We start from the raw sequence: 13,917 nt of genomic DNA on the forward strand, positions 1-13,917 counted from the left end.
GTAGGTGGCTGACTCGTCCACAAGCACAGCTTGTCTCATGGAGGCACGTGTCTCCAGAGGACATGGGATTCCTCCTGATGGTCAGGTGGGGAGAGACTTGCTTCTCTCCCGCCATTTGGCTGCACATTCTCTCAGCATGCCCCTGCTATCTACGGCCATGATGAGTAGTCACTGTTTGACGTCCCCATGTACCTTCAGTCCCAGGGGGTTGACCTGATGTGGGCAACAAGCCTTCAGCAGCAGCATGGCTTTGTCCCTCCTCCCTGGGGTAAAGATGCTCAAGCCCCAGATACAATGAGAAAGGAAATCTTGAACACACATACTGCCTTAAACTAAAATAATGGATTCCTTTCCTTTCTATTTATCACAAAGTAGCCACTGCAATTGTTATTGTATAGTGCACTATACAGAGCCACTTACTCTGTATAGTCTTTATATATATAATGTGGCCGTGGAACAGAAACCAGGTATGATGGAATTCCAATCTACTTTGGCTTTAGGGTGAGTATGCCAAGGGAGGAGGAGGAGGTTGGAAGGGCAGGAAAAAACGATGCAAGTAAATAGTTCATTTAAGAATGTTGAAGATTGCTCCCAATGACTGGCATACATTTGGGCAGGAACAGACCACCTTATTTTTGGTTGTTTAAAACACTAAGAAATGTTAAGGAAATAAACATTTTCCAAGAAAACATCCAAAGTTATTTTTAATGTTCACCCCATTTAAAAGAAAAAGGATGTATTTACTGCATATTCTATGTATAGTAATGCCAAATACTTAACACATTTTGTCATTATACATTAAAACAGATGTTTACAAAAATACATGACTTAACTCTCACAAATCCATGATAGCTTTCTTAGGTGACAGGTTTTTAACAGCAGGCCCAAAACTTGGATATTAGGAAATAAATATAAGATTTTATACCACCACATTTAAGCAGTTAATGTCAATTTTTAAAAGTCAGAACAATATTTTTAATCATGAATATTTCTTAAATGTTTTATGCTACCACAAGCACATTACCAACTCTACCAAAAAAAGGAAAACCATGACTTTACTATAATTTCCAATAATTCATCCATCAATTCACTGCTCCCACTGGTGTAACACAGCCCTGGCCTGTCAGTGTGCCGCACAGGCTCACCGGCAGCTTTCAAACCAAGCTTTAGGCGGTCTTACGGACTTTGCGTCTAATCCTGCTGGGTACAAGAGGGGCCTGAGTTGGGAACCACTGGCACCCCATGCTGCTTTAACCAGAGCAGGTGCATTGCATGTTGGACTTCTGAGACACCTTTAACAGCAACAGATCTATTCATGGAAAGTTTTGGCTATTTGAATTTAGAAATGTATAACCTGAAATTGTCTTTTGTAATTTCCAGATTCCACAGGCCATAGAGATTTTCTTCTGAGAAGAATTTGTGTTTAATTTTTGATACCAACACTGAACATTCACCAGGGACCTTTTCCTGAAGTTCAGCTCCTGATTACCTGCTGTGTTTGTGAGAGGAGCAGGATCACGCACACAGGTGAAATCTTGGCCGCGCTTATACCTGTAAGAGGATAAACCAGAGGACACAGTTCACTTGTTGGTGTCTGAGAAGTGTGGACTGTTAGGGTCAGTTAAGACCCAAAGTAACTCTACCAGAAGAAAACTTGTTTGCTTTTCAACCTTGTTTTGCGGTTGTGCAGTGCAGTGGACGGGTGACGTGCATGCGCGGTTCACCGGTTCAGGGCCTCCAACTTGAGGGACCTGTGGTACAGTGTCATTCAGTACTATGTTGAAAAGACATTTTTATTCTGATCACAATTAATTTGAGAACTCTTTATGTTCATGTTATACAAACTGATTTACTGTATGATACTTTTTTTCCTTTTTATATAATGTCTAACAAAAAATACAGCTGCAACATTTTGATTCCTGTTAATTTTGTTCTTTAATTAAATGACTACTTAATGCAGGAAATTAACTTGGGCTTTTACATTTCTTTGGGTTGGGATGAGAAATTTGTTAGAACAGGGATCTGTGAAACAAAACAAACTTTTTGTTACTTTTGAACCATCAGGATTCAAACACATAAAAGAGAATTCCAACTTTTTGTGTTTTGTTTTGTAAATTCTGTTAGTGTACATGGTTTGTACCTTGGAAAATCAAATAATATTTTCCAGGTTAATTCAAGTTTATATATCATTGAGTAATGAACCTAGAAATAAGTAGTAACATGTTGAAAAATTCCACGATGAAAATTATGCCCTCTTTTAAGTTCACATTGCAAACTGTATTAAACTGTAGGAAACAAAGGTTTAGATGGTATAGAGATTATAAAGAGGGTATCTACCCCAGCACAAAGATAAAAAGTGATCTTGGCACAAAGGAGGGAACTAGGGAACATTTACTTTTAACTTAACAGGTATTTTTACTTGGCCTTTGAGTGAGTGTCCTACAAAGACAAGCCGTCCCTCCACCCGTGAAGGTGGTGGGGCAGAAAGCAGAGCGGCTGGAGCGTGGCTTGAGGTGCTTGCAGAGGCTGTGCACAAACCCAGTTCTGTGCTATCCAGGAAGGCATTTCCTTTATAGAAAGCTCTGCTCTCCCCCTCCCTCCCTCCCTCCCTCCCATAATACTGCTGTAATTTCTAAAGGAGATAATGTAGCTGAGTGCTGGCACAGCACGGGTCACATTCTAAGCTGCTGGTATGGTTGCCAGGTGGCACCTGGAGCAAGTGCATGTCCCCTGTGGCTTCTTACCACACATACTACCTCGGTGCTTTCCATGACCTTTCCTGTTCTACTTTGACGGCAGTGGGTCAAGGGCCCATGGAAACTGTACAGCCCTTGTGGTACCTCTTCGTCCTAAGGACTTGTGATCCTAGATGCCAGCAAACCTCCCATTAGTTGAATTAAAGTCTTTTATAAGAAATCACTGTTATGGTAGAAAAATTTTAGCTCTACCTCTTATCCTGCTGTGTAACCTTCTATGAATTGCTTGACTTCTCTGAGCCTCAATATCTCTATGAGAGAATACCTAAATCTCTTCTGACTAGAAGCCAGCTCAATTTTATAAGCAGTGTGTATGTATATATAATGTATTTAATATGTATCTATATATGTTTTATTCTTAACCATTATTTGTGGCCAACCTCTAAAAAACTTTAATCAGTTTAAAATATTACTCAGAACCCAGATTATATAAAACTAAGATTTTGATTTTCTTCACATAGAAATATCCATATATATACTATGAGAATGAAGAATGGAAAAAGGTGCTTCTGTTCCAAAAGTCATCCTGGGTCCCCAAGCAAAAAGGATCAGTACTGCTCAGATTCAAAACTGCACCTATGGTTAAAAGATAACATGGTAGATGGGACAAATGTTCAGGTGTTCTGACTGAGTAAAGTCCCATAACTAATGGATAAATAAAATTAAAAACTAAGTACAGGATACCTAAAGGAGTTTACTCTGGTCTAGACTCAAGGGTCCTAAGCTACCATAAAACCAGAAGATATGTTCACTGCAATAAAAAATTTTAGCAACATCATCTACATTCTACATTGTATATTTATTAATCATAAACTAGCACTCCAAATTGTATTCCCATGTTTCATGTTATCAGGTATTATCACAGAGGTTAAAAGATAAACTAACACTATGAATCAAGTATATTTACTGTGCACCTACTAAGTACATGTAATCTTGCACTAAGCAAGTATATGATATGGCGTCTCAAATCTCACTCATCCTAGTTAGTTGGAAAACAAAACTAAACATCAATTCATAAATTAAATGGCACTGGTAGTATATGTGCATATAAATGTGAAGAGAAAGTTTATATACTTAAGAGCCTGAAGACTTAGAAAAAGTAATTTCTGCCTTATTCAATAACAATCAGATATAGTTCTAAATTATAATTCTTCATTACTAATAAGTAGTAGTCATTGAGGTTTTTATGCCTTGACTTTGGTCTCATTTTCACAAAGTAAAATATGACTATTAAAGTAACAATGAGTATTAAGTCATTAAAAGAAATTGTTTTTAAGGAGTTTAAAAGATTTTAAAGACTTGGTAATTTTGTGAGAGGAAATTAAATCACTTCTAGAAGCATCAAGTTTTAAGCCAATCTTTTTAGGGGAAATAATACATTGTATGTCTTTGTACAAAGTACATTTAAAAAAATTTAAAGGAACTTTGAAATTACATGACTAATATTTGGACAACTGAAATAGATTAAAAAACACACCTAACATTAAGAGGTACACCTTGTGGAAATATATGGTAATTACAAGTCTAATTTTTTTCTAGTATATATTGGAGGTGAAAGTAAAAGTTTTAACTATGTATCCACAGTTCTTCAATAGCAAATCCAAGTCCAAAAATGAAAAATTATAATTATACTGTTAAAATTATTAGTCTTACCTGCTTCCAATACCCATTTACCCAGCTCTTTACCCAAGATTTTTTTCCAGTTTTTCGTATGAAACATCTCAGAAGATGCTCATAAGCAACTGAAAATACTAAAAGTCAAACTTAACATATGAAAATACTTTTAAACAATGAATTACTACAGATTGTATTTGTTTACTTTTATATAAACTTATTGATAATGACACTATTCAGACTATCTCTCTCATTCACATTTAGAGTTTGTTAGAATGAACAATGGAAAATGGAAAAGCTATCAGTTCCATAGTTCTATGAAAACTGAATGGCATTTTATGCTTAGAGTAATATGACTGAAGTCTTTAATCTCAACTATAAATCTCCTTAAAGAATGTGAACAGAACATGCTAAAAACTGCATTTTCTTGACAAGCAATGGTAGGGATATGGTATATATGCTAATTTTTAAAGTTGAAAACACACTATTATATATTATATATGTGTCATTACTTTCTAAATGCAGTGTGTTCTCTTTTCAAAGATACATGCACTGCAAACGTTACAACCCAGGTGTGTGCCCCCAGTGAGTGGTATCCAGCACCCAGTCCATGCCATTTTCAACCCAGACAACTTCCTGGTTATGGTGAGGACTCCGACATGGTACAAAGCAGTCTCAGGAACCACCTAACATCTTGCTCCGATTTTTACATTCCAAGTTAGATTTGTTTACTACTATTCTTTCTGGGTATGTTATTTTACTTATGATTCCTTCCATGTCTACTCACTTCAACTTCTAGTTTGATCTGTTGAGGAGCTTAGAAATAAGCATGAATTCATGTAGAGGGGTTGTCTGACTGGGTTAACTGTTAACAGATGGTGACAGAATGGCTGAAGAACTACCTCCAGCAACTGTGAGGCCCTGAGGTCAGAGTTGGCAGAATTCATAGGTTGCCAATTTAATGTGGAATTAAATGTCTGATGAAAACCACATGGCCTACTACTATATAAAGGGTCTGCTGGGCATCTGTGGTATTAGGATTTGGTGGCATAATAGGTCTCTTTAGTAATGTCTGTAGAGTTCAGTATTTTTCTGTTTGGCTGTACTAATGCTGCAAAAAATTTTTCTCTCCCCTGTCCTTTTCCATGGGTTCTTCTGGAACTGATAACACCACTTTACAGCTCGATTTGGTTGAGGAAGTGTGGTAAACCTACACCAACCTGTTGTTAAGTTGTGGCCCAGGTAAGAAATATGCCATTAGCTATGACAATCATTTATCTTTAGTATGTTTGCGATAGTAAAATTAAATTTTGGCTGCATTAGATAACATAATCATTATCCTCTGCTAATGCAGAATTGATTGAAATTGCAATTTCTGTTGAAGAGTAAGAGAAATTGAGGAATAAACTTCATATAATAAAGAACAGAGAAATCTTTTAAAAATTTCCTTCTAAATTAGGGGTCTTACAAACTATAGCCCACAGATCAAATCTGGTCCACCTTAATTTTTTTATAGTCTGCAACCTAAGAATAGTTCTTACAGTTTTAAGTGGTTACATTTGACATACTTATTGAAGTACCTGTAGGATATCCTCAAACTTACCTTTCGGCCCAAAAAGCCTAAAATATTTACTAGACCATTTAAGACTGCCAACTCTAATTTTTTTTTAAGTTTAAATAACTATGCATTTTATAACAGAAATGTTAAAAGTGAATTACACAAAACAGCTATATTTCATTACAAAATAAGCTTAAATTTTTTATCAAGTCTTGTTATAAATTTCAATACTTGTTATAAACAGTAATTTGACTTGCATAAAATGCACATCTGATTAGGTAAATAATAAAAGCCCTATTGCTTAAAGACAAGTATTTCATTATTGTGACAACCCACTTCTCCAACTTCCTTTTATTTAAAATTATTGCTATCAAAGCATAAACCGAAATTATATTCATGATAGTACAATATGGAGATCTAACTCTCTTGTATTTCAGAAATTAATACAAATCTAACATATTTGTATTTCAGAAATTAAAATATTTTCCTCTAGCTGTTATTTTAGGGTATTTCCATGGACATTTTTTGGCCTAGTGTATTTCTAAAAACCTGTTATAAATATAACCATTGCAACTGTAACATCTTTAGTAGTGCACTCTGTGTACATTTGACTTACCTGATTCTTCCAAGGGGCCAATAAAATGGAAATCCATATGATTCTGCATGACTACTTTAAAAACATACTTATGTGTATCATTTTTAAGTACAAGGAAAGGGATCATCTTACTCATTTCTGTATCTTGAGTTGAGCACAGTGCATGTGACAGAATAGATATGAAATGGCTGGTTGACTAATACTTTATTACTGGTTTTAATGGAAATGATACTACATATGTAGGATCTGAGGATGAGTTTTAGGAGACACATTGGCCCTCTTTAAATTTAGTAAATTTCTACCTAGAAATGCTATGTCTGTTCACTCATTCATTCACACTGTTGTAGCTGCTGTTCCAGGCATTCTTTTAGGTTCTAGAAATACTGAGGAACAAGACAGACAAGGTTCCTATTCCCCTGAAATTTACAGCAGCACATGGAGGGAAGGTAGAAATAAATCTCTGACACCAAAAAGTGCTACTGATAGTGGTATTCACATTAATAGAGATTATTAGAACTACTATTAAAGGAGTTGGGGGATTAAAGATGGCAGCACGAGAGGTGAGACAGAAACCTCCTCCCAAACCACATATAATATGAAAATATAACAAATAACATCAAATCCTGAAAGAGCAACAGGAAAGAAGGCTGCGGCAGACTGTCTACACCTGGGGAAACTAGCAGACCTCAAGGAAAATGCTAACGTACCAAAGCCATGATCCACAGGGAACCAAGGCCTTCCCCCACTTCAGCTCACTGGAAGGAGGAAGAGAAATGAGGCGGGGAGGGGGTGGAGGCCTAGGACTGCTGAACACCCAACTCTGGAGATCTGCTCTGGGAGCAGGAACCTATATTACATGGTGCTCTGGAGATTGGTGGGTTAGAAAGCTAAGACAGGCGGAATACTTGGCGAGAATGAGATTCCAGCTGTTTGTGGAAAACAGGGACCCACATCTGGCTGCTATGAGACAAAGGAAAGGCAGGCAGTCTGAGAGACTTCCTAACAGTGAGAGGGCTGCTAAAGGGGCAAGGATTGAACGGAGCTTGCTGTTCAGGAGAAAGGACAGGTGGACAAAATTGTCTGGGTGCACTCTGCCCAGCAGGCTGGGAGCTTTTAGGAGTTTCAGACACCCCATCCCCCTTGCTGGCTACACAGCTCCGAGGCCCCCCACCATAATACGGAGCCTGCTGTGCCTTCCTCCCAGCTGGCACCGGCTTGCAAACCGGCTGCCCCCGCCATTGCACCAGGCCAGCCAGAGGGCAGCTCCGCTATGGCAGTTACAAGTGCAAAGCATAGAGGCTGCTCCCTGTGTGCTCATCCCACTGGCCCTGGCGGTGGAGACAGGCACTGCAGCCGGGAAGCAGGAAAGACCTCTTTCCTCCCGACAGGCACCAGTGCTGCTTCCCTGCCCCACCGTTGCTCCAGGGGCTGAGCAGATCCAGAGAGTAGAGGTTCTGAGCACTAGTGGGTGGGACTTACAAATATGAAACATCAAAGGAACCTGGTTCAAACCGAAATACCACAAACACCAAAAAGAGGGCCAATGAAACTAAACCCATCAATCTTCCTGAAAGAGATTTCAAAATTAAAATCATAAACATGCTCATGGAGGTACAGGAAAATATTCAAGAACTCAGGGAAGAATTCAGGAATGAGATACAAACGTTCAAGAATACAGTATCTGAAATGAAACATACAATGGAGGGATTTAAAAACAGATTAGATGAAGTAGAGAAGACAGTAAATGAACTTGAAATTAGAGAACAGGAATACAAAGAAACTGAGGCAGAGAGAAAAAAGGATCTCTAGGAATGAAAGAATATGGAGAGAACTGTGTGACCAATCCAAACGGAACAATATTCGCATTATAGGAGCACCAGAAGAAGAAGAGAGAAAAAGGGATAGAAATTGTCTTTGAGGAGTAATTGCTGAAAACTTCCCAAACTTAGGGGAGCAGATAGTCTCTCAGGCCATGGAGGTACACAAATCTCCCAACACAAGGACCCAATGAAGATAACACCAAGACATATAATAATTAAAATGGCAAAAATCAAGAACAAGGACAGAATATTAAAAGTAGCCAGAGAGAGAAAAAAGATCACATACAAAGGAAAACCCATTAGGCTATCAACAGACTTCTCAGCAGAAACCATACAGGCCAGAAGGGAATGGCATGAAATATTTAATGCAATGAAGCAGAAGGGCCTCGAACTAAGAATACTCTACCCGGAAATATTATCACTTAAATTTGAAGGAGGGATTAAACAATTTCCAGATAAACAAAAGCTGAGAGAATTTACCTCCCACAAACGATCTCTATAGTGTATTTTAAAGGGACTTCTATAGATGGAAGTGTTCCTAAGGGTAAATAATATCACCAGTAGGCATAAAACCATAGTAAAGAAAGTAGACCAATTAATTACTAAGCAAAATCAAATCAACAACCCCCAAAGTCAGTCAAAATATAGACAAAGAGTACAGAATATGATATCTAATATATAAAGAATGGAGGAGGAAGAAAAAAAAACCTTTAGAGTGTGTTTGTAATACTATACTGAGTGAGTTAAATTAGAATGCTAGATACTAAGGAAGTTACCCTTGAACCTTTGGTAACCACAAATCTGAAGCCTGCAATGGCAGTAAGTATATACCTATTGATAATCACCCTAAATTTAAATAGTCTGAATGCATGAATCAAAAGACATAATAGTCACTGAATAGATAAAAAAACAAGACCCATCTATATGCTGCTACAAGAGACTCACTTCAAACCCAAAGATATACACAGACTAAAAGTGAAGGGATGTAAAAAGATATTTCATGCAAAATAATAGGGAGAAAAAAGCAGGAGTTGCAGTACTTGTATCAGACAGACTTCAAAGCAAATAAAGTAACAGGAGACAAAGAAGGACATTACATAATGATAAAGGGGTCACTCCAACAAGAGGGTATACCCATTATAAATATCTATGCACCCAACACAGGAGCACCTACATATGTGAAACAAATATGAACAGAATTAAAGGGGAAAATAGAAAGCAATGCATTCATTTTAGGATACTTCGACACACCAATCACTCCAAAGGACAGATCAATCAGACAGAAAATAAGGAGACAGAGGCAGCAAACAACATATTAGAACAGATGGACCTAACAGACATCTACAGAACACTCCACTCAAAAGCAGCAAGATATATATTCTTCTCAAGTGCCCATGGAACATTTTCAAGAATACATCATATACTAGGCCACAAAAAGAGCCTCAGTAAATTTAAAAAGATTGAAATTGTACCAACCAGCTTCTCAGACCACAAAGGTATGAAACAAGAAATAAATTATGCAAAGAAAAAAAAAGCCCACAAACATGTGGAGACTTAACAACATGCTCCTAAATAATCAATGACCAACTAAAAACAGAGATCAAGCAATATATGGAGACAAATGACAACAATAACTCAACACCGCAAAAATCTGTGGGATGCAGCAAAGGCCATGCTAAGGGGAAAGTATATTTCAATACAGGCCTACCTCAGGAAAGAAGAACAATCCCGTATGAACAGTCTGAACTCACAATTAATGAAACTAGAAAAAGAAGAACAAAGGAGGCCCAAAGTCAGTAGAAGATTTTTTATCTTCTTTATTAGAGAATAATATGAAAAATTATATGCTAACAAACTGGATAACCTAGAAGAAATGGACAACTTTCTAGAAAAATACAACCTTCCAAGACTGACCCAGGAAGAAACAGAAAATCTGAACAAATTAGCAGCAATGAAATTGAAGTGGTAATTAAAAAACTACCTAAGAACAAAAGTCTTGGACCAGATGGCTTCACCAGTGAATTTTATCATACATTTAGTGAAGACCTAATACCCATCCTCCTTAGAGTTTTCCAAAAAGTAGAAGAGAAAGGAATACTTCCAAACTCATTTTATGAGGCCAGCATCACTCTAATACCAAAACCAGACAAAGACACCACAAAAAAATAAAATTACAGACCAATATCCCTGATGAACATAGATGCAAAAATACTCAACAAAATATTAGCAAATCAAATCCAAAGATACATCAAAAACATCATCCATCTTGAGCAAGTGGAATTTATTCCAGGGATGCAAAGATGGTACAGTATTTGAAAATCCATCAACATCAAACACCACATCAACAAAAAGAAAGACAAAAACCACATGATCATCTCCACAGATGCTGAAAAAAAACATTTAACAAGATTCAACATCCACTCCTGATAAAATCTCTCAACAAAATGGGTATAGAGGGCAAGTACCTCAACATAATAAAGGCCATATATGACAAGCCCACAGCCAACATCATACTGAACAGTGAAAAGCTGAAAGCTTTTCCTTTAAGATTGGGAACAAGACAAGGATGCCCACTCTCCCCACTTTTATTCAACATAGTTCTGGAGGTCCTTGCCATGGCAATCAGACAACAGAAAGAAATAAAAGGCACCCAGATTGGTAAGGAAGAAGCTAAACTGTCACTGTTTACAGATGACATGATATTGTACATAAAAAACCCTAAAGAATCCACCCCAAAACTACTAGAATAGCTGAATTCAGCAAAGTTGCAGACACAAAATTAATACACACAAATCTGTTGCATTCCTATACACTATCGATGAACTAACAGAAATCAAGAAAACAATTCCATTCATAATTGCATCAAAAATAATAAAATACCTAGGAATAAACCTAACCAAGGAAGTGAAAGACATATACTCTGAAAACTACAAGACACTCATGAGAGAAATTAAAGAAGACACCAATAAATGGAAATACATCCTGTGCTCATTGATAGGAATAATTAATATTGTCAAAATGGCCATTTTGTCAAAAGCAATCAACAGATGTAATCCCTATCAAATGCCAACAGCATTCTTCAATGAACTAGAATAAACAGTTCTAAAATTCATATGGAACCACAAAAGACCCCGAAGAGTCAAAGCAATCCTGAGAAGGAAGAATAAAGCTGGGGGGATTACACTCCCCGACTTCAAGCTCTACTACAAAGCCACAGTAATCAAGACAATTTGGTACTGGCACAAGAACAGATCCATAAATCAGTGGAACAGAAACAAAGAGCCCAGATATAAATCCAAGCATATATGGTCAATTAATATATGATAAAGGAGCCATAGATATACAATGGGGAAATGACAGCTTCTTCAACAACTGGTGTTGGTAAAAATGGACAGCTACATATAAGAGAATGAAACTGAATTACTGTAACTCCATACACAAAAGTAAACTCGAAATGGATCAAAGACCTGAATGTAAGTCATGAAACCATAAAACTCTTAGAAGAAAAAGAAAACATAAGCAAAAATCTCATGAGTATAAACATGAGCAACTTTTTCCTGAACACATCTCCTAGGGCAAGGAAAATGAAAGCAAAAATGAACATATGGGATTACATCAAGCTAAAAAGCTTCTGTACAGCAAAGAACACCATCAGTAGAACAAAAAGACATCCTACAGTATGGGAGAATATATTTGTAAATGACATATCTGACAAAGGGTTAACATCCAAAATATATAAATAACGCACATGCCTTAACACCCAAAAAGCAAATAACCCTATTAAAAAATGGGCAAAGGATATGAACAGACAGTTCTCCAAAGAAGAAATTCAGATGGCCAACAGGCACATGGAAAGATGCTCCACATCACTGATTACCAGGGAAATGCAAATTAAAACCACAATGAGATTATCACCTCACACCATTTAGGATGGCCAACATCAAAAAGACTAGGAACAACAAATGCTGGCAAGGATGCAGATAAAGGGGAACCCTCCTACACTGTCGGTGAGAATGTAAATTAGTTCAACCATTGTGGAAAGCAATATGGAGGTTCCTCAAAAAACTAAAACTAGAAATACCATTTGACCCAGGAATTCCACTCCTAGGAATTTACCCTAAGAATGCAGGAGCCCAGTTTCAAAAAGACATATGCACCCCTATGTTTATCGCACCGCTATTTACAATAGCCAAAATATGGAAGCAACTTAAGTGTCCATCAGTAAATGAATGGATAAAGAAGATGTGGTACATATACACAATGGAATATTATTCAGCCATAAGAAGAAAAGAAATCCTACCATTTGCAACAACATGGATGGAGCTAGAGGGTATTATGCTTAGTGAAATAAGCCAAGCGGAGAAAGACAAATACCAAATGATTTTATTCATCTGTGGAGTATAAGAACAAAAGAAAAACTGAAGGAACAAAACAGCAGCAGACTCACAGACTCCAAGAAGGAACTAGGGTTACCAAAGGGGAGGTGTGGGGGAGTGTGGGTGGGGAGGGAGGGAGGATGGGATTGAGGGATATTACAATTAGTACACATGGTGTAGGTGGGGTCACAGGGGAGACAAGTGTAGCACAGAGAAGACAAGTAGGGACTGTGTGGCATCTTACTACACTGATGGACTCAATGGAGTATGGGGGCGGGGGGACTTGATAATAAGGGTGAATGTAGTAACCACAATGTTTTTCATGTGAAACCTTCATAAGAGTGTATATCAATGATACTTTATTAAAAAATTATCACTATTTAAATGGAGACATGATGGACAGCAAGAGTTCCCAGGGAAATAGAATCACAAGAGCAAAGACTCTAGATATAAGTAAGATTGTTCAAGGTAAAATGCTTGAACTTCCACTGAACAAGAGGACAGGTTTAGGAAACAGGGAAGAAAGAGGCAGAGACCAGTTCATGTAGTAGTCTCTTAGGCCATGATACGCAGGTTGGGTTTTCAGTGTGAAGGAAACCACTGGAGAGGTTTTGCGGTTTGTTTTTTAATTCAGGTGATATGCAGATACCATAAAATTAACTATGTGAAAGAAATACAATTTAGTACATTCCCAAAGTTGTATAACCATTACGTCTAGTTCCAGAACATTTTCATCACTACCAAAGGAGACCGCATACACTGTAAGCAGTCCCTCATTTTCCCTTTCCCAAAGCCCCTGGCGGCCACTACTAAAGAGCTCCCTGTCTCTGGATTTACATACACTGGACATTACATGTAAATCAAATCATACAGTATGTGACTTTTTGTGTCTATCTTCTTTCATTTCACATGTTTTTGAGGTTCATCCATGTAACATGAATCAACACTTCTTTCCTTTTATGGCTGAATAGTATTCTGTTGTATAGACATACTGCATATTTAGACACTGACCATTTGGGTGGTTTCCGCCTTTTGGCTATGGTGAATAGTGCTCTGTAAACATTCTTGTACAAGCATCTGTTGAATATCTATGTTTTCAATTCTTTGGAGAATATACGTAATAGTGGAATTGCATAGTCATGTGGTTATTTTAACTTCTTGAGGAGCCACCAAACTGTATTCCCCAGCGGCTGCATTA

At 37.4% G+C, this 13,917-nt stretch overlaps 2 protein-coding genes across 3 annotated transcripts in view; one reads left to right on the forward strand and one right to left on the reverse strand.

The window, feature by feature from the left end:
* The window catches only part of PHACTR3 (phosphatase and actin regulator 3), a 205,860-nt gene extending 204,345 nt beyond the window's left edge, over positions 1-1,515 (forward strand). For both annotated transcript variants that reach the window (XM_036901853.2, XM_036901852.2), the window contains exon 13: positions 1,381-1,515. In XM_036901853.2, the coding sequence (XP_036757748.2) occupies positions 1,381-1,396 (16 nt within the window). In that variant the 3' untranslated portion in view covers positions 1,397-1,515. The remainder of the gene's footprint in view (positions 1-1,380) is intronic.
* SYCP2 (synaptonemal complex protein 2) overlaps positions 1,391-13,917 on the reverse strand; it is a 100,062-nt gene continuing 87,535 nt past the window's right edge. Inside the window, exon 39 of the mRNA XM_036901837.2 lies at positions 1,391-1,551. Coding sequence (XP_036757732.2) covers positions 1,546-1,551 — 6 coding nt within the window. The 3' untranslated portion in view covers positions 1,391-1,545. The remainder of the gene's footprint in view (positions 1,552-13,917) is intronic.

The sequence above is a fragment of the Manis pentadactyla genome, chromosome 5 (genome assembly GCF_030020395.1).
Source record: "Manis pentadactyla isolate mManPen7 chromosome 5, mManPen7.hap1, whole genome shotgun sequence".
In the NCBI taxonomy this organism is placed as follows: Eukaryota; Metazoa; Chordata; class Mammalia; order Pholidota; family Manidae; genus Manis; species Manis pentadactyla.